At 44.8% G+C, this 25,322-nt stretch overlaps 1 protein-coding gene and 1 pseudogene across 1 annotated transcript; one reads left to right on the top strand and one right to left on the bottom strand.

The window, feature by feature from the left end:
• Window positions 1-9,003: 9,003 nt before the first annotated feature.
• On the top strand, window positions 9,004-10,438 carry LOC101772113 (probable WRKY transcription factor 70). Its single transcript, XM_004961683.3, has 3 exons — window positions 9,004-9,461; window positions 9,557-9,667; window positions 9,797-10,438. Exons 1-3 carry the CDS (start codon window positions 9,142-9,144, stop codon window positions 10,245-10,247), a joined length of 882 nt encoding a protein of 293 aa, XP_004961740.1. The 5' UTR covers window positions 9,004-9,141; the 3' UTR covers window positions 10,248-10,438.
• Window positions 10,439-11,526: 1,088 nt separating this feature from the next.
• LOC101758235 lies at window positions 11,527-21,979 on the bottom strand (annotated as a pseudogene).
• Between the last annotated feature and the right edge of the window lie 3,343 nt (window positions 21,980-25,322).

Below are 25,322 nucleotides of genomic sequence, written 5' to 3' on the forward strand. Positions count from 1 at the left end.
AGCATAAGTTCCTTTCCGACTCTTGCCTTTCGATCTTTGCCAACTCCCTTGAACCTCCCTACCCTCCTGCTCTTTGTCGCGAGTTTCTGGGCTCAGGCGAGCCAGTGTTGCTGTTGAAATAACTGTCTATGCTAACTCCTGCATTGCATTCGTGTAGAGCTGCACCTCGCCGCCGGCTTCTACGAGCTTGACCCGGCGCCAGAAGAAGAAGATGTGGCCGAGCTCCTGCCCGCTGAAGCCGAAGTCACCCCCGAAGTCGAGCAGTTTCCGTCCTCTTTGCTTGAAGGCAAGCCCCGGTTGCATGAAAACCCTGTGTGTTTTACCAGACTTGCGCATGCCTTCTGTAACATGCTTGTGCATTTACGTATAGGAGTTGTGTGAAACCCTAGATGCATGACTTAGTTATCCCCATGATCTGAGCACTAGCTGTTGGACCGAGTAGCCGCTTGCTTAACTAGGAGACGGTAAAAGTCGAGTGATCTCCTGTCACTCGCGAGTTGTAGGAGTGGATGTCTACCTTCTGTTACAACTATAAGGATGATGGACGGGGTAGGGTTTCGGTAACTCTTTGGTGGATGGATGTTTGCCCCATCTGTCTATGAAATCTTGCTAAGGCCCGACAGTGGTGGTGTTCGTGATCAAGTGTTTGAAAGTACTAGCCTCATACTTAGTATGGGATGAGGAAGCCTAGTACCGGATTGAACCTAGACGTGAGCGGTCGCCCCATTGTTCTTGGAACGGAGTTTCCCCTGCTGGTTGTCGCACGTGGTGGCAAGCGTGGTCACAGGACGGCAGAGGCCAGGTCTGTGGAACCTTGTACCAAAGGAAATGGGCCCGACACGGGTTAGGGGAATGATGGGGAAGGCCGACACAGGAAGCGACCTCCGGGTGCGCAGATGTCGTGAGGCTAGGTTCACCATGCATGGTTAAATAACTCGAATCGATTCGTCTGCCTCTCACAGTTTGAGATTGCTTGATCGCTATGTCACCCTGAGTAAATGAGGAATCTGATGATGGCATGTTTGTTGATATATCTACACCTCTTGTTTGGTTCTATGATTGCTTAGAATAGGTTGCAAAACCTAGACTGGTAAATGAACCTAGAACCGGAGCTAAAACTTGAAAATAGGTTTACTTAGTGATTTTGGCAAACAAACCCCTCAGCCAAAAAGCCCTGCATGTCTAGATGGAGGAGTAGTTTTTACTCCCATCGGTTAAGTCTTGTTGAGCTTAGTAGCTCAGCCTTGTTGTGGCTCCTGTTTTTCAGGTGAAGTTGCTGCGCCCGACCCCTCTCTTGCTGGCGCTTGGCCGCCCCAGCTCCCGCCGGGCTGGACGGTCGAGTGGGATCCTTCCTCGGACGACGAGGAAAGGCACCAGTGATGTCCCGGTTGGCCTCACCAGGGACGTCAGACCCCAACGATTGCTTCCGCTAGTGGTTTTACTTTTGTTGTTTTCCTTTGAACCTTGTAAAAACTCTAATGTTGGTTTTCCTGACCGAACTAAAAGGTTAAATCGGTTAACTCAGTGGACTCGTTGTATTCTCTGGAACCACTCACCTTCGTGTGGGTTTGCTAAACTCGATCTTGTTCAAGTGGTTAAATCGGATGAAATCCGACGGCACTTCGTGTTAACTTGACTTAAGCATGGGTGTCGCATATTAGGCGGCTTAACCCTGTCCAAATCAAGCTAATCCGAAGTGGATCCGCCACACGTACGCACCAGTACGACGGTACATCTCCATCATTCTGGCTGCCATGTCTACATTCAGCATAGGGTCATCGATCAGCAAGATGTCTTCAAGAGTATTTTCCTCAGCCGCCAGTGGATTCATTGTACTGAGTGGAACCACGACAAGACTTGTCGATGGACATGACTCGGAAGATGCGTTAGTAGCCATAATTTCCAATTCCATTGTTGCCTCAATTTCTACCTCTGGCTCGAGGGCTACGAGTGTAGCCATGGTGCCAGAGGTAGTCGCCACCTCATCTTCGGGCACTTGTTGCTCGGGGGATGGCACTACATCGTCAGTCAAATATGATATAACATCTTGCATCAACGCTGATACAAGGGACACATCACCTAGACTCTCTTATTGTCACAGGGTGTTCTTCTAGCTGCAGAGTTGCTTGAGTCGGGGAAACATCCTGGACCGAGTGGCTACTTCCATCAGTCATGGGCTTCAAGCTAGGCCCTCCAAAGTCCACATCAGAGGATTTCCAGCATACAACAAAGTCTCAGAGACATAAACAAGTTGATCATGAGCTACAATTAATACTTGAAGGAGCAGCACGACATACCTTGTAGATCTCCTCAACTTCAGAGAAGGCTCCTCTGTCAGGCGCAGTGGCTTAATGGTCAGAGATAGTTTCTTTGGTGTGGATTGAATGGTCGCAGCACGATCATCGCCACCCTTCACCACCGCCTCTGTTCTTACGCCGGCACGGTCCACCTCAGCGACTAGAGGCTCTAGATCATCTTCAATTTTGATCACCTCCTCGATGACTGGCAACCTATCTTGCACAGCTAGAGCAACCGCTTTCTCATCATCCATCACCAGCTCAAGTACCTGCAAACCACCAAAGTCATCTTTAGTAGACACGGTGGTTATGTAATCGCAAGCTAGGAGTACTCAATTCTCTGGATCTTATCCTTCTTCATAAGTAATTACTGCTGGAGGCACATCTTCTGTGATGATAGACTTCTTTACAGCCCGCTTCGCAGCGATGGACCACTTCTTCTTTGGAGGCGGAGGAATTGCAATTTCAAGATCTTCATCAGTTGTACGCTTCATCGATCCAGAGGACGACATGACCTTATCAGATGGTCGGGCCTTGACTTCAAAATCCTCTACAACATCAGAACTAGAGCTGCTGGAAGCCTCAAGTGCTTCCTCCTCCTCATCATCAGTCTTAGCGTTCTCTGCCGTGTGCACGCAAGGAGCAGCATCACAGATATCTTCCAATCCAGGAGGAGGAGGAGCAGAGAAGTACAAATTGACATCTTCCTACAAAGAAAAACAAGTTAGTACACCCAACAGTACAAAAATAAGTACTCGGGGCTTACAACCACGGGTACTTACAGGCTTTGGTGGGTCGGCAGCGTAGAATTCTCGCATAATGGTGGGAATCTCACCCACATTCTTGAACATTTGCCTCAACCTTGCCATAATTTCCTCTGTACTGAGTTCCTCAGGAGACAGCCAAGATGGGTCATTGACACCAGAGTATTCATAGCCCTAGTGGCATCGCTGCTGCAAAGGCTGAATTCACCGCTTCATGAAACTTAACGCTACTCCAACTCCAGTCAGTCCTTCTTGTTTCAGTTTGGATATTCTGTCCAGGAGCTTTGGTAGTTGAAGGCAATCTCCATGAGTTGGCTCATCCAGCCATCGGTTGTTCCAAGTGGGGCGATGCCCTGTCAGCTTGCGTTATTTGGGATCGTGGTTGCCAATGTAGCACCACTTCTCCTTCCACCCAGCATTTGAATCTATCAGCTCGTAGTCCAAGTACAGATGCTGAGATTGTCCCGCATCTAGATTCCGGCGCCTCCGACTACTTGGGTGTGCTCCCTCTTCGGTTGCGTTTCACGCGGAAGAATTTTCAGAATAGTTGGAAGTGGGGCCTAATCCCTAAGAAAGTTTCACAGAGATGCACAAAAATAGCAGTGTGCAGAATGCTGTTGGGGTTTAGATGAACTAGCTGCAACTTATAATATTCCAGCAGACCATGCTCGATGAAGTGAGTGAAGATTACAATTTCATCCGGGTACTCCTCTAATGGCCATGGGTTACCGTAAGTGGTTCTCCAATTGATGAAGTCTTGATCTTGGAGTAGATTGACGGCCACGAGTGCCTTGATCTCCTCTTCTTTCAAGTTTGACCGCTTCCAGGTGCAAGCGGGAGTTGGCGGCGCAGTTTGGTCCGTCTTCCCGTGCTTGGATATCGGTGACTATGGCTTCTTCTTCTTGTTAGATGTTTTCTTCTTTTCCTCCATGGCAGGCTTGACAGCATTAGATTTCCTCCCCATCCTTGATGTCACGAGTTTCTTCTGTCGCATGCGCTCGGGGGCTGAGTGGTGGGAGACGACAGCACTAGCGCTCGGAGATTGAGTAGCGGCAACGCTAGGGCTATAGTATGGAAGTTGAAAATCCAGATGGCAAAGGTAAAATGGAAGGGATGATTTCCTCCATCGTTTATAATAGCAACTCGGCAACAACTATGCAATTAAAGGGATTTCAATTTAAAATACCTAGAATTTCGGACACCTGATTGGCAGTTACCAGTATTTCAAGGGGAGATAAGATTTCCTTCAACATATGTCACATTTACCAAAGGTTGACCCTTTTACCCACCAAACTAGTTGGCTAAAGGCTCGGGGGCTGTGTGACACGTGTCCATCGACAAAAAGTTTTTTCTCTCTAGGTTTTAAGGGGAAAGTGATGCAAATTACAGATTGACCCTCAGCTTGATTCTTCGATTCGACCTAAGGCTTGGGGGCTACTCTATATGGAGTGCAACTTTCGTCGCGCTTCCATATAACATTCAAGATTAAAGGATATGGGACTAAGTTAAATGAGGCTTGAGCACATTGTAGCTGCATGGCAGTTTTTGGGTACCTTTGAAGATTCAACAATATGAAGTACTCGAAGAGCACCAAAACTAGTCGGTGAAGTCTACAAAAGTACTCGGAACTGCTGCATTTGACTAAAAAGTACTCAGGGGCTTGTTGTACATACATCTACGGGCCCACCAGAAGGTTTGGACAATCCTAAATATGGGGCTGAACACCGATACACATCTGACATGGAGACCATGGCGCAGGATGGCATAGTCTACATGGAAAGATTGAACTAGTCGAGGATTAGGAAAGTACTCATTTTAAAAAGAGTAGAACTTCTCTAGTCGTATCCGACTAGTATTCTTGTAACCAACCGACCTGTAACCCTGCCCCCGATAATATAAGGTAAGGCAGGGACCCCCTCCAAAGCAATTCAATCCAACCAACACACATGATGTAGGGTATTATGCAATCTAGCGGTCCAAACCTATCTAAATCGTGTCTATGTTTACCTTCGAGTTCCTGATCTCAATGAGCCCCACTAATAAAAACACTACCTCGGGCACCCTCCTCGGTAGGTTGCCAAGTTTAAACACCGACAGCAATGACACATGGACACTAGCTGAAATTAAAGATGACGTCCAAGCATCGATGGTGCTACCACTGAACAACATACTTACTAGTTACGCTGTGGTCATTTCACCCCGCACCACCCCTTGTAGCTACACCGCTTTGCTACAGCCCTCCATCTAAGGGACCACAAAGTGAAATAGGGACTAAAGGCTTGAAGGATACGCAAGCCAAAGCTGATGATGACATCACTCCTTTGGATACACACAACACTCCTCCATATGCTATGCTAGGGACAATCACTAGAGCTCATGCAAGGCATTTGAATCAATAGGTGAACTCATTTATATTCACTTTTAGTAATTTTAAGAATAGATTGCTACCTAATGATTTTATTGTACTTAGGAACTATGGAGAGAACCAGGGAGTACTTAAGGATATCTATGGAGGTGGAGAAGTCCATCAAGAGCATCCAAGTCAAGGTAGAGGCCCAACACAAATCAAGTTTAAGTCCACCTCAAAATTCAGGAGCAGCCCGCACTAAAATTGTCGCCTAGATTGCACACGAACTCCGATTTCAACGTTCTACATATGCACAAAATCCTATGAAGACACTTTTCCAATGAAACTAGCCTCATGCCAAAATTCGAAGTCAACGAGAATTATCAAAATAAGAGGACGTACAAAATTTGCCACAAAATCTGCTAGGGTGTTGCATGATCGTCTTTTGGACCATTGGGTCGTGTATCATGTTGGGGTCCATTAGGGACGCGTCCAGGAGTCCTCGTGTGCTCCTAAACCCTTCATATTCACCAGCCATCTCCCAAGTTAGGGTTTGGATCTTGCTTAGATTAATTCTATCATCAAACAGTGTCACCGTTCATCGTTTTGAGAGATTGCAACTTTGGGTGCTTAATCATTTGCTGCAAATTGAGTTAGGTTCTTCCTTGTTCTTGTTTGTGTTCTTCAATTCGCAGGAAAGGATTGCCTTCATGGAAAGGTCATCAACTGGACAGCGCACGGTTGATAACTAGAGGAGAAGTGGTGTTGTGTTTGCAGGCTTCAGATCTTTTGATCGGCAGTCGAATTGTGAGTGTTGCTACTCCACCAATTTAAGATACCCACATCTGGTGGAAGATTGAGCATGACGACCTCCCTTGAAGCCGATGGCAACATCATGTCCACGTACCACCATCCGGTGCCGTCCAAGGGGAGGAAGCCTTGAAGGCCAATGGAAGAGATGATGGAAACACCAACTAGCATTTGATTTTACGGTATTGCTGTAACTCGGGCGTCTAACCGGATGTCTCACTCCGAATGGAGACGTGGCACAAGGCCATCCACATGACCAGCATTGACGGACCCAAAACTTCCTAAACAAAATATAAACATCAGTTTACGCCCGGCGACTCCTTCTCATCCTTATCACCACCAGCATTCTAGCAGCCAGATAGATGGCCTCCTCCTCTTCCTCCTCCTCATGCCCGCTCGCCCCTAGGCCAAGCGGCGGCTCCCAGCGCACGACGACGTGTGCCAGCGGTGGTGGGCTTGGTGGTGGTGTTGCCGCGGCCGGTGGAGGAGCTGCCGACGCTGGTGCCATTCGCAGCCACGAACGCGGTGGTGTCGTGGGCGCCCGACGGCATGGGGAACACCTTCGTGGTGTGGGACTCGCAGGCGCTCGCCGTCAGCCTCCTCCGTCGCTTCTTCAAGCATGCCAACTTCACCTCCTTCATCAGACAGCTTGATTCGATGATGGATGAGCTCGATTTGACAACACCGGTGCTCCCCCACCACGTTATAGTTGTGATTTCGTGATGTTGCAGCCATAATTTGGGGATTTTTCAATCAATTTTGAGATGTTGCAACATGATTTTGTGATGTTTCACCTGCGATCTGCAATGTTGCATCTACGATTTGATTGAGATGATATGTTTCATGCATCAGCAGTTTGATGTTGAATGTTTTATTTTTCATGATGTTTCGGTATGTTACTTTGGATGTTGCACAACATTTTTTATGATGTTGCAATAGTTAGTTTAAGATGTTGCATTTTTCCTAATGTGAGATTGAATGTCACACGCAACATGATATAGATGTTGCTACGGGTTTTTTCCATCATCAACGAATCACTAAGAAATTTTTTACAAGTTCTTTGATGTTGCAAATGTTGATTTTTGATGTTGCAAATGTTTCTTTTCTATGTTGCAGATGCTATTTTTGGATGTTGCAACGGACTACCGGAGCGTCCAATGGATTTGACTCTGTCGACAAAGAAGAGGTGCTAGAGGAAGACACTCGTCCAACCACGATAGCAGCCAAATGATCAATGCTAGCCTCACTCATGAAGAGCAATGAGGAAGAAGAGGAATGAAACATATATAGCCACCCAACCTCCATAGGTAACGTCTACATGTAGGATGCGACATGGAAAATGCTACTGCTGCCAGTCTGATAGAAGGGAAGTAGGACTTTAACTTGGAGGCCCCAAAGTTTTGGGGAGAGGAGGAGCACAATGGCGCCTTTAAGAAGGTGAGCAGCGCCATAAGACGTCACTATCATCAGCCCAAAGAATTGGGCATTGCTTTCGTCAAAGGCTATCCTACCCTTTCACATCGTGAGCGCTGTCATCTAGTGCTAGCGCTAGCGTTGCTGCCGCCTGAGTTGAATAGGCCTAGCGTAGCCGCACCGAATTTCTGATAAGTCACACAGAAGTTTGGGGATAGCCAAAGACAATAAGAGACGCAACAACCTCCCGCAGATCTATGGTGGTACACCCCACTGGCCTTAACCTATCGAGATTGGGTCGCTCCTAAAAGGGAGCCACCGGATCCATCCGCCATAGAAGCAGATTCAAGTCGACCGTACCCGTTGGAGACGCTGGGAAGGCCGTAATCTACCATGACCTCCCTGAGCACAGCACCAGCCGGAATGAGCCACACCATGGAGCCGGCCATGGCGGCCCCCTCCCCAAGTCAACATACATACCTGGGTCCTGTGAGTCTAGATCCGGGCCATGGTACACGGCACAGAGGGGAGGACGAGGGCAATTCGTAGGTTGCCATATTTGAGCGGCGGCCGCCGGAGCTAGGATCGGAGTCGCTCGGCAGCTCTAGGCGCTGGTGGAAGTCAGGGTGCGAAGCATATTTCAGCACAAGTTTTAAGAGTGAGAGAGAGTGATTAAGGCCACTATCACCCGTCCTTTCATGACTAAGCATCCTTACGTCTGCAAAGGTGACATATAGATGCAGTTCCCACGCACCAGGCCAGTTGACTTGGGATCAAAACGCATGTGCACACCCAGCTGCAAGCTGGAGTGTATCCAAACTCCACGCGGGATCGAATTTTTAAGTCACCACATATAGATCACGTTTGGGTCATGCTTGATCATCTGACCTGATTCTATTTCGCAAGGTCAGCAGGGCCTCTTCTGTTTATCATTCGTCAGGGACACAAATAGTTGACCCTGCAATTGGCAATTGGCGAGTGGCACCACCCCCTTGGTCGTGCCGATCACAATCTCACCACCAACCACACTGTAATTAATCACTACAAGCACTGTCGCCCGCGTGATCCCCTAGATTAATCTCTCTAGCTAACCCACTCTTACACACTATAAACAACTCTTCTCTGCGGAGAGACCAATAGGAGGGGGGCAGCGCGGCACATGAACACAGCGAATACGACATGGTCAGGTCCGCAGAGTGACGAGTAGAGAGTAAGTTAATTACAGTAACAATAACATACTACTACGTTCGTGCTTAAATAATCCCTAAACTGTCGCCTCCTCCGCGCAATTCCACGCTGCTTCCCCTTCGTTTATGCCAAGCAGATAAGCTAAACAGTGAACACTGGCCGGCTAGCTCATCATCAGTGGCTCTATAAATAGTCCTCCGTGGCTCATTTTCCCCAGGACTCAACGCCTGAATTGGGCACAAGACAAAAAGAGATCAGTGACTGGGAGTCTGGGATCAGATTTGAGGGTGTCAGGTACGGTCAGAGAGTCAGGGGGAGAAGGATGGCGATGGCCAGTGCTCCTGCTCCAGTTTGTGCGGCCTTGAAGCTTGTTGCCCGGGGTAGGGAGTCCGCTGCTGTTCTGCAGACCCTGCTCCTCGGCCAGCAAGCGCCGGCGGATGGTAGCGCAAGCGCAGCGCCTCACGGCCTCCAGGAACTCACCAACCAGATCCTCCGCTGCTGCGACCGCGCGCTCGCTGCGCTGCGCCACAGTGGCACGGAGGAGGAGGACGCTGATGCCGCCGGCGGTATCAGGAAGCGCAAGCCGGAGCGCGGTAACGGCGCCCCGGCTGCTTCTCCAGCGAGGGCATCCAAAAGGATGAGGTGAACAATAGTTTAGATCATGATTGATTACTTCATCCTCAGGCTCAATGCTAGCCAGATTGCCGGAACACTAACATAGTATACTTATACTGCAGAATGAGAGGAGGAGAGATGGGAACAAGAGTTGAGAAGAGAGCAACCATGGAGGACGGTTTCATCTGGAGGAAGTACGGCCAGAAGGAGATCCACGGCAGCAAGTACCCGAGGTGCGGATCTGTTTAATTTCAAGATTTTAACTAAGCAAACTCCTCGATCTTAATGCAAAATCATGCGTGCAAGAGATCAGCTTAGTTCATGTGCATCGCTGAATTTTTGATCTTATCGATCGCTCACAGGTTCTACTTCCGCTGCACATACAAGGAAGACCACGGCTGTACGGCCAGGCGGCAGGTGCAGCGGTGGGAGGCCGACCCCTCCGTCTTCCTCATCACCTACTTCGGTGATCACACCTGCTGCCGTGACGACGACGAGCCGCCGGCGCCGTTCGTCATTAACTTCAGTTCAAGCTCTAGCGACGGGAAGCCTAGCGGTTCTCCGTGGCCTTCCTGTGACGACGACGGCCTGGTGGTCAGTAAGACACCGGATTTGTGCAATTCGCCGGAGGAGTCTGAGTTCGTCGACCAGTCAACATCGGTTCCGGAGCTGACGCGTATGAGCTCGATGGAGTGGGATTCTCTTCTCGACGGGTGCTTGGATTGGATGCTTTGGGATGGCGAGAGCTCGTTTGACATTATTGGTGATGAATTTATTGGACACGACATCGATTACCTTGATGTGCTTTCATAGAAATATGCATTATTGTACATGCAGATCGGTATTGGTCAGGACAAACAGGGTAGCATTATTTTGAGTGAGAAATGCGCTAGGGAGGTGAATCCTGTTGTTTTGTCAGTCATCATGCTTCTTAAATTTAAGAGGTAAATTATGACGTGATGAGAGGTGTAATACAATGGTATGCGATCTGCATGATTTGCATATACTCTCTCTGTGCTGATATTAGATTCGTCTGAAGTCAGACAATCTTAAGCTTAACTAAATTTATAAAAAAATACAAATATTTATGATACCAAATAAGCATAATTAGATTCACCATGAAATATATTTTATAATACACATATTTGATGCCATAAATGTTAATACTCTTGCATATAAAACTTGACCAACATAAGATGGTTTGACTTAGGAAAAATCTAGAATGACATTTTGTTGAATGAAATGAGTATTACGTTATCATTCTAGTACTGAATTGAAGCCCAAATGGAGAAGGGCACGGATTTGGGTCATACGTGTCTATTTGGTTTCACAATCTTATTTAAGGATTTGACAAGATTATACAACTGGGATGCCCTTGCCACCAATCAGCATAAAGATTTATTTTTGCATAAATGCACATAAACTTTTAATAGCTTGGTCATTGTGAAATCTACATGGAATTTTCTGACAAGATTTTGTATACTATACTTTTCATTACAATCTTGTCAGATATTTTGCAATGACTAAAGAATTCACTTTTTTTGGTAAAATATACTAAAGCCATCGTTGTTACAAGCTGACAGGGAGGTGTGAATCGTGCAACTGATGATTAGTACATAAACTAGCATTATTATTGAAAAAAGTGTGTATATATATATATAGATAAATAGATCCCTATATATATATAGTAGCAAAATGCCCGTGCGTTGCTACGGTAAAAGATCAATTGTGTTTTCCAGCTACGGTAAAAGATCAATTGTGTTTTCCAAACTAATGACATTTTATACCAACACAAATACTGCCATATCTTTTTTCCTTTTGGTTCCCCATAACAACTATATCCAGTATTTAATATTTCTTAAGTTTAAGAAGTTTTTTTAGTGGCTACTGGTTACAACGCATCAATTCTAACATCCAAGAGCGAAAATATATCACATTCACATTTAAGCAGTACTCTGTCAGCCATATTGTTTGCTTGATATTTTCACTATTACCCCAAAAAGAGACATCCCAGCCATCTGATTGTGCAATTTAAGCAGAAATGCCACACACAGCAAGAATGGAATAAAATGAACATTCGGCAAAATGCTTGTTACGAAGTAGTAATAGTTCCGTTAACAAAACCTCCGTAGCTGCAAGAAGAGACATTGCATCCTGCACTGGTTGGATGGGTGCTCACATTGCCAAGCATCACATTGCTATTAGGACACTGCATGCTTGGGCATGATCCTGATAATCAAGCAGGTGTGCAATATAAACTGATAGAACAGAAAGCAGGCATAATGATGTAGAAGTTAAATCCAGCAGTACAACTAAGATCATCTGAAAAGAATGACAACACTAATCCCACTAACTTGAGACTGCCTGGTCCACAGCTGCACTGCACACAGTTGCCAGCAGTAAGCATATAGGTTCCATTTGCTACAATCAATCCACGATCTGAAGCAGATTTTGGAAATGTAGATGCACATGCTGATGCAGAAATAAACCACCATTATCAGAATAATTGTTCGAAGGGTTATGTTCAGAAAAGAACAAAAAGAAGGTCTGCAATTGCATAATAAGTTCAACACGACGAAGTGTCCTTAAAAATATACATATACTGAATAACTGCTTATTCACCACAATGTGATGCTTACGCTTTTTTACATGCTCCACATCTCCGAAACTCAAGGACTGAACAACATCTAAACATGTTAATGTTCAGAATAATGTGCTACATATGCTATCTTACCAACTAATTGGTAGCTTCTAAAAATTATGACAGTAGGATTCTGTGCCTTCATTTCGGAAATGGACTAACATATGAGCCAAATCATACGTTCGAAATAACTAAAATCTTCAACTATTAAGAAACCTGATTTCCGTTCACTCGACAATCGAATTGCAGATAGAATTCCATCATACTGAAATGTGCACTGTGGTAACTGGTAAGTCTGCTACTTCTATTGTTCCTGGACATTGTTTCATTACAATAGAGAAAGACTTCGGAAATAGGTCTTGCTCTGCAGCAAAATAATCAACATAATTGATAGACAAGGAACTAACACATTCATGCCCAATAAAAGAACAGTGACTCAAGGTACTTTTGCGATCTCATGTCAGGGTACTACTTTACTCGTTAATTAGTTCTTCAAAACACAATACTCTGGTCGAACAACCTGTAGGCTTGTTCGCAATGTTTGGCTCAAAACTATTCAATGCAACAAACAACAGCTTCCTTAAGAAAACTCTATTAAGTCATGACAATGCCATTAAGAAAACTTCCAAAGCCCAGATGCACATTGTGTACGAATCGTATGAGAGCATTTCTAGTAAATTCAGATTACATGGCCTTCCAACATCAAGTGCATATTGCTGCTGTTTAGATCATAATATTTCAATAAACAGATTCAGTAAAGACCATCAAGTTGCCTATTTGGTTATTTCACGAGAACGTACCTGGCAACGGGATCGTCAGAATGTCGTCTGGTGCGGCCACAGGACTCCCCATGGCATTCACATTCATGACATCCGTGACGGTGGTCTCGTAGCTCGAGGCGATGGCGGGCAAGGTGTCCCCAACCTGCACGACGTAGGAGAGGTACACGGCGGACAGGTTGTTGTCGGATGAGTTGAAGCAGACGCAGGGCAGCGGGACAACGAGCTTCTGCCCAGCGTCAAGTGGCGAGTCCGGGTCAATGGAGGCGAGGCCGTTCTCGTTGCGGATCTGGTCGGCGGAGACGAACCCCGCGAAGACGATGTCGGCGACGGTGGCGAGCGTGTCGGCGGGGCGCGCGGCGTAGCGGACCGCGACGGACTTGCGGACGCCGTTGGCGCAGGAGCAGTGGGCGGGCACGCGCACGAAGAGGCCCATGGGCAGGATGCGGTGCGCGGTGCCGGGGGCCCCGAAGTCGAGCGCGTTGGCGGCCAGCAGCGCCGCCAGGTCGGCGAAGAGCGCGGCCACCTCGGACACCTTCATTTCGGCGTACAGCGTGTAGCCCAGTAGTGCCTGGTAGGGAGGGGGCCGCCGGCCGCCCGCTCCGCTAGCTGCCGCGAGGCTGCTCCGCCGCCCGCCTTCGCTCCCCGCCGCCCCTCCCTGCTCCCGCCGGATCTGGATCCGGCGCGGGGCGCGGCTCGGAGGGAGGAGGAAGCGAGCGGCCGTGGCGGGTGGGCGGGCGCGCGGCCTGAGCGGCCGGGGCCAAGGCCCGGGAGAAGTTTTTCCTCTTTAACTCCCTCCCTTCCCTCCTTTTTCCACCTGAGGCCCATCTATTCAGCATGTGGACTGCGGGTTGATTTTATGAAACATCAGAGTTTTTTTGCAAAATTAGGGCGACGTACGAAAAATCCTGGCAGAGACGTTATATATATATATATATATATATATATATATATATATATATATATATATATATATATATATATATATATATATATATATATATATATATGTATGTATGTATATATGGTGGCTTAATCAAGTAGACACAGACCAAAGCTTGGAATCAATCGATGTCTTCCTAGAACTTAAATAAAAAATGGGTGAAACTAAGCTTGGAACCTGATGCGTTGCCAGGTATTCGTGACATTGTTGTTTAAGTACTAACGAGATAACATTGCTGTACATCTACTATCAATTGTTTTGTTAAAAAAATATGTATCTTCGTGATTGTCCAACCGATGAAGTATAGAATCATAGTGATCTAATCAACTCAAAAATACAAAAGAAGAAGAAGAAGAGCATGAACGCACGTAGATTAATATAGTTTTTACACATGCCTCCCTATATAAAGGATCCTATAGTATCTTCTACAGTTACCTAATTTCTCCATCCAAAAGTTTCTAAAACTTAACAACTTGTCCATCAATAATGTAGGACGAATTTTTATTTGCATTCCAATGCAAAATAGGTGCATGGTTCTCCATATAAATGTTCCCCTTTCACTTCATTTTTTAATTTATTTGCAATTATTCTTTAAATAATTTAAACGACAATAATTAGAGAGTGTAGTCTTTGTACTAACATTTTTTAATTTTGTTCTCTATTTTAAGGTCCTCCTAATCTGTTTAGACACGCTATGCCAGAGACGATTTGAGCTGGCATGTCGAAATTAGCGTGCTAGCAGGCAGAATTGGTATCCGCCAGCACAAAGGTGACCGGGGCCGCCGGGCTAGTGCCCGCCAGCACAAATGGGATGCACCTGTGCTAGCGGGTGCATTAGGTGGCCTGGCAGCGCAAATGCTGCCCAGATAAAGCCGAGAACAACTTCTTCCCCAGCCGACCTTCCATTTGGAGCTTGCTCGAGAGGAGCTCGAGAAAAGCTCCAAAAATACCAAATCTAAGGGGGAAGGTTTTGCTCTTATTTTCTTTGGAGGAGGTAGCTATAAAAGGTAAGTTTGTGCTATTTCAACCTTCTTTTTCAACTTCTATCCATCATTTCTAGCTTCATTAGGTTGTCATCTAGATCTAGATCTAGACCTAGAAGAGGGAGGAGGGAAGAGACAGAAAATAACTAGAGATGGATTATTTTTGTAAATAAAATTCTATGGTCATATTATAACCATTACAATGCTATGTTTGTCATTTTAATGTAATATAGAATGAAGTTTGATTTTTTTCATTCTACTTATTAATTATTACATCCATGGTTTAATTGAGTTTCATCTAGGGTAATATAGAATTATTTTTTATTATATTTCTTTCTACTTAGTTACTGCATCCATAATTTAATTGAGTTTGTAGAATTGCGATCCATATCTCATTAAATTAGTTAATATAGCATATAATTATTGTTGTCATAAGTTGTTAAAGATGGATCATAAAGCATGGATGTATGGCATACAGAGACATTCGCATATATTCATGGCAGAGGTATCAAAGTTTGTGGAGGCTGCGGAGAAGCATGCTCGCATTTGCAAGACAAAGCAAATGCATTATCCGTATTTTGACTGTAGCAACAATATTGTATGGGAGGATACTGATGTCATCAAGAGGCATTTGATAAAGCGAGGTTTTGTGAATAGATACACAATCTGATCCAACCATGGTGAGGCAGGAGGTACTTTTAACAACACAGACATCGATACTGGCTCTGATGAAGTGGGTGGTGATGATGCAAACGAAAATGATCATGTTATGATGGATGATGATTATGACCGTGGAGATCAAAATGGTGATCAAACAGATGCACGTGTGGAACCACAGGTGGATGAGGAACATGATGTTGATATGGAGGACATGTTGCGCCACATTGAACTGGAAGTGTTGCTAGGGAGTGCTAAAGGGTTAGAGAATTTTGAGACACTCAAGAAGGCAGCAAAGGACCGTATATATGAGGGATGTGGGAAGGAGTGGACAGTGTTACGTTTCGTCCTTCATCTTCTAATCCTGAAGGCTAAATTCGGCTGGTCAGACAATAGTTTCAATGATCTCCTTACTCTAGTGGGCAAGTTGCTCCTGAAGCCTAACTTTGTGCCAAAAAACATATACGAAGCAAAAAAGATTATCAATTCATTAAAAATGTGTGTGCAAAGAATACATGTGTGCAGGAACCACTGCATATTGTACCGCGGTGAGTACGCAGCATTGGAAAAGTGTTCAAATTGCGAGGCTAGCTGGTACAAAAGTAATGCCGATTTCTGTGAGGATTGTGCCAGTTCCTCCATCGGGAATAAGAGGAAGAAGGGTGTAAAGAAAAGTGCTGGTGCTCAAGTGGAGAACGAGTCCTGTATAGGTACTGACATGACGACTCAGTGCAGAGTCCCTACCTTGGTGATGTGCAACTTTTCGGTGGTGGACCGTCTGAAGCGTTTGTTCTCAAATCCAAAGACCGCTGAAATTATGACTTGGCATGTTGATCGCCTAGTAAAGGCTGGCGGAAAGCTTCGACATCCTTCCGATGCTCGCCAATGGAGGACCTTCGATGCCAATCATCTAGAGTTTTCAGATAAAAAAAAGAATGTACGGTTCGCATTGAGTACATACGGCATGAATCCGTTTGGTGAAAGAAGCAGCACGCACAACACATGGCCAGTGCTGATGACCATATACAACCTTCCCTATGGCTATGTCACATGAGAAAGTTCCTTTTGCTAACCATTCTCATACAAGGCCCAAAGCAACCTGGCATCGACATAAATATTTTCCTTGAGCCATTGATGGAAGATATGCAGAAGCTTTAGGAAGATAGGGTTGGGATGTGGGATAAGTACAGACAGGAGCACTTCACACTAAGGGCCATTATATTTGTTACCATCAATGATTTACCTGCCCTATTTTCCCTAACAGGTCAGGTAAAAGGTAAGACAACATGCGTAGTTTGCTTGGATATTACATCATACGTGTACCTTAAGGGATCTATGAAGACAGTGTTCATATGGCACAGGCGCTTGAAGACACACCAATACCGCAGGATGAAGGACTTTTTCGATGGCACCAATGAGAATGATTTTGCTCCAAAACCGGCTACGGGTAAAACAGTATTTGAAATGTGTGAGAAAGTCAAGTTCAAACTTGGTAAGAAGTCATTAGGTGGTGCTGATAATTTGAAAATGGGAAGAAAGCAGGCTGAAACTACAGACGTCGCAGACATGCCGTTTAAGCAGATGTCTATCTTCTTTAACTATTTAACATACTGGCAAGAGCTGGTGGTGCGCCATGCCATTGATGGGATGCATCTTCAGGAGAATGTGTTTGATAGCACCATCGGATTCTTGGGCTTATCAAGAAAGGCAAAGGACAAACTAAAATCACGTAAGGATCTGGTTGACCTTCAAATCAGGCTAGAGCTCCACCCGCAAGAACTTCCTAATGGTAAGCAATACCTTCTCCTAGCTAGCTACAACTTAACACCAGATGAGAGATTGGCTATGTGCAAGTGCTTGCGCGGGTTGAAAGTCCCGACTGGATTCTCATCCAACATCTGGTCACTAATCTCAAAGGACATGACGCTTGCCAGCTATAACTCTCATGATTGACATATGATTATCATAGTTTTTCTTGCTATTGCGATCTAGACTATTAAACCAGTATTTGTAAAGATGGTTATCACACGGATGTGTTACTTCTTCAACGTAATTTCGCAGAAAGTGATCAATTGTGTCGAGTTGGCTAGGCTTCAACTGTTTGTGTCGGAAACTCAGGCCCAGCTCGAGATGTGCCTTCCTCCATCCTTTTTTTGATATCATGGAACATCTCATGGTCGACATGGTCCAGCAAATAACTGAACTAGGGCCTATGTACTTCCATCAGATGTGGACATACAAACGGTTCATGTCGACTCTCAATGGATACATGAGAAATAAGGCTTTTCCAGAGGGCAGCATGATCGAGAGCTACCATATAGAAGAGAGTGTTGATTGCTGCATAGAATACATAAAAGATAACAGAGCTATTGGTTTACCGGAATCTCGACACGAGGGCAGATTGTCTGGGAGAGGTACCATTGGAATGAAAATATTCATCGACAAGGACAACTAGCAATTAGAGAAAGCGCATTCAAGCGTTATACAATAGCTTGCAATAGTGGAGCCCTTCATCGAGCAACACCTAAATGAGGTCCGTGGACAAAGTAATGGTCGCTCGGAGGATTGGATCATCAAAGAGAAAAAGTGCCATTTCCCATCATGGTTGAAGGACCATATGCAGCAATTTGAAGGAAATTTCACAGATGAAGTAACATTGACCAGGTTGGCGTCTGGCCCAACAAGCAATGTTACCTCATGGCAAGCATATGAAATTAATGGATACACATTTTATATCATTGCAAAGGACATCAAAAGCGTGGCGTACCAAAACAGTGGTGTTTGCATAGAGTCGATTAATACATTCGGACAGAACATAACTTACTACGGTTTCATAGAGGAAATATAGGAACTTGACTATGGAGAGAATATCCGGATCCCCATCTTTCGGTGCCAATGGGTCAAACACCTGAATGGCCTTACAAATAAAAATTATGGGTTGAACTTGTAGACCTAGCCAATGTAGGTTACAAAGATGACCCATGGGTACTCGTTGAGTGTGTCACACAGGTATTCTACATAACCGACCCTATGAATGCAAAGAAGCACATTGCCATCTCTAGAAAACAAAGGATCTTTGGAGTTGAAGGTGTAGTGGACATTGAGGATTACAATCAGTATGTGGAATTGAACCTGTTCAAAGACCATGAACGAAGAATCAAGCATATTGAAGCAAGCATTGATAAATCCATGAAGTCATGGTTACGTAGTGATTGTGAAGGAAGAATCGTTAAAGGATAACTTAGCATTTCTTATTAGTTATGTTGTAAGACTTATTAATTATCTTGTAAGACTTTATTAATGTGGATTAGACTTTATTATCTTGTAACTGACCACCAGCATAAGAAAAGGGTAGAGGTACATCCATACCACAATACAATATAACCAGTTCTAATAATAGTGCAAGTTTATACATCAATACTTAAAGGTCCTAGAGAGAACAATTTCAAATCCATAAGAAAAGGGTAGGGGTACAACCATGCAGGTTAATATTTCATACTCCGGTTCGCTTCCTTAGATATGGAACATAGTTAAGGTCTCCAATCATCCAGCCTAGAACTTCATCAAGATAAGTTAGAGCACGGATGAGTGCACTCTCCTTCGCTTCACATGGACAATCACATACACTACTATAAATCTCGAACAATGGAGACATTAACTGATGTGGCCTATAGAAAGTGAGAGAGCCTATAACATCCAATCTCCGGTGAACATCGGGTTTCCACCCATGTAAGTCAAATCAAACACATCCAAGACTTGATCCAGAATCGCACGAAAGCTCACTTCCACAATGGTAGTACCAAATATATCCTAAAAGATGATAATAACATGATGAAAGTTAAAAGATGTAACATAACTAAAGTTAAAAGAATTATAAAAGAATATTCCATACCATGTCATGTTGATTAAGCCGACAAAGTCTCTCAGCAGTCACAATCACATTGCCTTCTCCCTCCTTGAGCTGCTTTATTCGAAAATATGACAAGTCTGGCATAAAGTACCGATGATCCTTAAGCTACTCTAGGCAGGCCTCCACAACGGTCCTCTCAAAAGTTACCCTATTTGGTGCTATTTGACTCCATGCGGCAATTGAAACCATCGGGATGGCCTCTCCTAGTGACATCAAGGTGAAATCTATATCTTAAACAGGTACTAGAAAAGAGATATGTACTCTTTTAAAATGAGGTTCACCAACAACCTTGGTTTGCACTACAGGAGAAGTACCACCTATAGCTTCGACAACATCTTTGAGCCATCTAATAGGGTTGATAAGCTACATTGTATGTAAGTAAATTTAGAATTTATTCATATGTAGTAAAAAAATCAATTAAAAGAAGGAAGAATATTACTATGTTGGGAACTGATCCGCTCCTTCGATCGCCTGGTGGCAAGTCAATGGCGTCATGAGGGAAGTGAAGTCCTAGACGACTAGCGGGAGGGTCCTCGAATATGTACTATCCCATGCCACCTCCACGGCCATCACCACCATGGCGGCGACCACCACGGGAAAAAGAACTTCCACTTGCCATAGTTAGCCCAAACTATCCAAATAAAATTGTAATAAGATATAGGTGGTTCCACAAACATCAACTTCAATGATAATTACATCAAAAATTGATTAATTCACGAAATGCTTAGAATAAAAGATTATCCGAAATAATGGAAGAAATTTACAATTGTTGGTTTAGATCTCATGAATATTTTTATAACTAATCATAATATATTTATTATCATATTGCAATTGCATGGAATAAAAATAGAAAAAGGTAACAATTTTTATTTTCTAACACAATCTCTATCTAAAAAAATAGTGTGATCTGCATATAAACTAATCATAACATATTTTTTATCATGTTGCAATTGCGTGGAATCAAAATGAAAAAAGGTCACAATTCTTCTTAATTAATTTACTTGAACAAAATAAAAAAAATAGAAAAAAACAACCGGCTGGGGCTCGGGGAGGAGGCGACGGAGTTGGGAAGGAGGCTGCCCGGCGGTAGCGCGTTGCGGACAGGGAGGAGGGCCCGTGGCGGTGGCGCTCGAGGAGGCCACAACAAGTCGAGGAGGAGGTGGCGCGACGGCGAACGGGGAGGGGCCAGCAGCGGTGCTCGGGGAGACTGCGACGGAGTCGAGGAGGAGGTGGCCTGGTGGTGTCCGCAAGGCGCGGCGGTGGGGTGAAAATTGGGCAGCTGACGGTGTGTGCTTGCAGTTCTCCGTCAGGACTTAGAAATTTTCGAGGCCTCTCGGGTCTTATAGTGGAGGCCTCTATGCTGGCAGGCGCTACCCTTTATGCTGGCGGGTGCTAGTGAAGCCCGCCAGCACAGCTCCTGTGTGCTGGCGGGTGTCAGTAAGCACCCGCCAACAAAAACTTTTTACCAAATTTTAAAGATTTTAAATACTTGCTAAATGAGTTTAGAAAATGTTTGAAACTTCTACACCTGAACATAAATATTTTATAGTGCATGTAAAAATTATATTTTCATACATAACATAAACGTGTTGAGTAGTTAGTTCACATGTGACTATAGGTTGAAACACCTTATAAGTTATATGGTGATTATGTGCAATGGACATTGAGATACAATCAGTATGAGAAATTGGATAAAATTTGTGTTGGAATTTTTATCTATGTTAGTTTAGGACAAAATGGCTTAGCTTTAGGCTAGTTGTGGTAGAGGGTTACATTATTACACTTAAATAAGTTGTTATAAATTGTAAATGTGTCCAAACAATCATGATAATTGGCATGTAATAACTTTATCACATCCCCAACATGGACATAAATAAATAACACAATTTTGAGATAGTATAATTGTACCTCCTTCCAAAATGGATATCCAACTCATACCAACCATATAACTCAAGAGGAGCTTCAACCTATAGTGACATGTGCTCTAAGTAGTCAAAAAAATTATGTTATTTATCAAAATATAATTTTTACATACACTATAAAATATTTATGTTCAGGTGTAACAATTTCAAATATTTTTGAACTTATTTGGCAATTATTTCAAATTGTTTGAGATTTGGTGAAAAATCTGTGCTGGCAGGTGGTATTACAGCCCGCCAGCACAGAGGAGCTGTGCTGGTGGCTGTAATACTGCCCGCCTGCATAGAGGGCCTCCACTATAAGGCCTAGCGCAGTGAAATTTTTCCCGAGTCCTGGCATGAAAACTCAACACGCTGTCAGGCTGCCAAAATTTCACGCCGGAATTTTCACCATGCCGCCGCTTGTCCACCGCCGGCAGCCCCCTCCCCCTATCTCCGAGCGCCGTTGTGTCTCCCTCCGCCGGACCCACCCCGCCGCTCCCACCGAGCTGCACCGGCCCGTCTCCTAGCACCGCCGCGCCTCCCTCCGCCAGCCTCGCCTCCTCCAATCCCACCGAGTGGTGCCAGTCCGTCTTCGAGCGCCGCCGGTCCCCTCTTGCCCCATCTCCGAGCGCCGCCGGCCCCGACCCCTCCGCTGCGCCGTAGCACCGCCGGGCCCTTCCTTTCCGCCGCCACCGGCCACACCTCCGTCCCCCCGAGCACCGCTGGCCCATTGCGTCCCTTTGTCTCCAACCCTCCCATTCCCGAGCGCACCCCCATCGCCACCGCCAGCATGCCTTCTTCCTTTCCATCGCCGGCCCTCTCCTGACCCATGAACTCGTGCCACTAGCCCTACCCCTCTACTCCTCCCTAACGCTGCTGAGCCACCTTTCCGACGCCCAATACCGCCGCGCCTCCCTCCTCCCCAATGTCACCACGGCCACCAAGAGCCGCCGCACCGCCTCCTCCTCGAGCGCTGCAACTCCTCTTCGAGGCCGCACTGCCGCTCCGTGATGCCGCGCGGTCGCTCCTCCCGAGTGGCGGCACGACCCCTCCTCCCCAAGTGCTGCCACTCCTCCCTGAGGCTGCGCTGCCGCCGGTCCTCCCCGAGGCCCCCGTGCCTCTTCCTTTCCCCCGAGCCATCACACCTCTTCCTCTCCCTGAGCCCGAGCGGTTGTTTTTTTATTTTTTTCATGCAAATATAATTACTAGATTGCAAATTATGGTAGAAAAGAAAATGTAATAATAGATTTGGTGTATAAATATTTATGGATTGAAATTTTCATGGATAATAAATATGTATAAATTGTGATAGGAAAAATTTGGTGTACAAATATGTATTGATATGTATAAATTTATGAATAATAAATATTTATAAATTATGATAGGAAAAGTTTGGTGTACAAATATTTATTGATACGTATAAATTCATGAATAATAAATACTTACAATCTGTTATAGGAAAAGTTTGGTGTACAAATATTTATTGATATGTATAAATTCATGAATAATAAATATGTATAAATTTGGTGTATAAATATTTATGGATTGCAATTTTCATGAATAATAAATATATATAAATTGTGATAGGAAAATTTTGATGTACAAATATTTATTGATATGTATAAATTTATGAATAATAAATACTTATAAATTCATGTTATTGATATGTATAAACTCATAAATAATTTTTAATCCCAAGTATTACAATTTTGCATATTAAGAGCGATGGACAACAATGAGAATAATGTTGAATCCTCCGAGGAGGATTCAGATTCTGACGACGATTGCGGATCGTATTCTACTCCACTTGAGTACGAATCAAACCCACCTAGGTCTCGCAAGTGTCCAGATGAAGATGACCCTGAATACGATCCAGCAGAGGATCATTAGGTACCTGCATGCACATACATATACTAGCTAGTGATTTGTATGTTGTTCACATGTAGATGATAAAGTCCAATTGTTGGTTTCTCTATAGAATGATGACCAATCCCCAGTAAATTCCCGCTGCGACGTCGTAGAACATCTACTCTGCATGAAGAGGAGGTAGCTGCCTCTGCACCACAACCTTCGGCTACCACTGCTTCTAGTAGTAATCCAAAAAGGAAATGTGAGAAACGAAGCTGAAACCAGATCCCTAAAAAAGGTAGTCTCATAATAGAAGAGCTTGACACCAAAGGTGAGCCCATATTACCTGAGGGGATATCTGCTAGGTTTCGGAACATATGTGGAGCTATTGTCAGGGATAAATTGCAAACCTGGATCATGACTAGTAATTGGAAGAAGGTGCCTACCACTACAAAGGATGTATTGTGGGCCACAGTGAAAGAAAGGTTCACTTTTCCTGAAGGTCAAGAGAAATTCGCAAGAAACTTTGCTGAGGGCCTCCTTGGAAGATGTTTCAGGAATTGGAAGTCTACTCTTAATAAAGAATATGTACAGAAGGCCAAGAATGCTAGGGATGACTTCAGTAAGATTCATCAAGAAATGTGGAAAGAGTTCAAACAATAGAAGAACACGCCGGAAGTAAAAGCCCTGAGCGAAGAAAATACCGCGAAGGCTATGGAAGCCGCCGAGAACCCCAATCACTTGGGTGCGGGAGGTTACGCTGCCAAGATCGTTAAATGGAGGAAAGAGGAAGAAGAAAGGAGGAGAGCTGGTTTACCGGATATGTTTGCAGGCATGGATAAGTGCAACAGGAATTGGGTACTAACTCGAATTCCAACTGTAACACCCGATGGATAGGTTAAATTCCAACACCCCTCAACAGAGCGAATTTACGAGAGGTTGGAACAGCTCACTGAGGCGCAAAAGAAGGTCTTTTCAGGCCCAACAAGGAGAAAGATCAGCTAACCCCCACGATTGGAACCTCGAAGCACTCTAGGCGTGTTTGAGGGATGTCATCAACATTGCCCTGGGGTAAATCATTCCCCAACGACCAAGCAAGCTACAGGAAGTGCGATCGTTATAAGATAAATCTTGAAGAGAAGATGAGGGAAATCGCCAAGCAGGAGTTCTTGGAGTTCTTGGCCAACCATGCGATGAGCCAAACGATGGCTGACCCGACAGTATCCGATGGTCAACGACAGGCAGAACCAACCATGCTACTTGCCCAGACAGGATTCGTTGCTCCGAGTAGTGCTGGCTCCATTGCAAACGTGAGGTATCTCGTTGACAATATACAAGTGGATACACCATGCAGGTTGGTTATACCTTATGGAAGGAAACAAAATAAGTTTTGAGAGGTCATAACAGGCATGGCAGTAACAAGTCATATGTTCCCAAAGGCACCCCCTCCAGAATACACCTAGGTGCAAGTTGTTACGGTGTTGGATGGGTTGTGCGAGATAGACATCCCTACTGATGAGGGGATTGAGATTATCGGTGATGTGATGAACCAATACATACCGTGGCATCACTAAGGTACCATTCTGAATGCATCGCCAGAAGCCTCACGGCCGAGCCAAGAACTACCCCTTCCATATTCAAATAGTGACACGGAGCAGCCAACGCTGTCACATGTGCAGGGAGTTAACAATGAGGAAGAGCAGCCAATGCTATCACCTGTCTGAGAAGCTCTCAATGAGGATGATGGGACATTAGCACTAGAAGGCGATGAACGAGTAGATGATTTAGAAGTTAATGATCCAACATCAACTTCACCAGCATCTCCACCTCCCAAGAGGCTAGCGGTACCTCGCATGGTCAGCACATATGAAAAGGCTCCATCAGCAGACGTCGACAAGTTTTTAAACGTACTGAAGAAGAAGGCTTCATCTTCCGGTGAAAAATCTGTAACTTGCAACACCTCTCGACAAAAGGAAAAGGATCAAAACGTCAATTTCTTCGTCGAATAATGTCCTAATGGATTATGAGCATGGTAAACCATTCTTGTATCAGTGGGATCTGCTGGAGGGCTCATGGGAACTGAAGAAGCTGCATGGATGGATCATGAATGCAATGAAGCAAGGCATTCAAGCAATCACCGCGCATGTCCCAACTAAGGTTTTCCTTGGCGTTCTCCCATACCAGATTGTGATCGATTTCAAGGATTTGCATAGACTTTACCATCGA

This window comes from Setaria italica, chromosome III, assembly GCF_000263155.2.
Source record: "Setaria italica strain Yugu1 chromosome III, Setaria_italica_v2.0, whole genome shotgun sequence".
Taxonomy (NCBI): Eukaryota; Viridiplantae; Streptophyta; class Magnoliopsida; order Poales; family Poaceae; genus Setaria; species Setaria italica.

Excerpts from the sequence above, each read along its gene's own strand:
- LOC101772113 (XM_004961683.3), top strand. The coding sequence starts at position 9,142 with ATGGCGATGGCCAGTGCTCCTGCTCCAGTTTGTGCGGCCTTGAAGCTT. Across the intron at positions 9,462-9,556 it reads AGGGCATCCAAAAGGATGAG|AATGAGAGGAGGAGAGATGG; the intron begins GTGAACAATAGT and ends CTTATACTGCAG. Across the intron at positions 9,668-9,796 it reads CACGGCAGCAAGTACCCGAG|GTTCTACTTCCGCTGCACAT; the intron begins GTGCGGATCTGT and ends GATCGCTCACAG.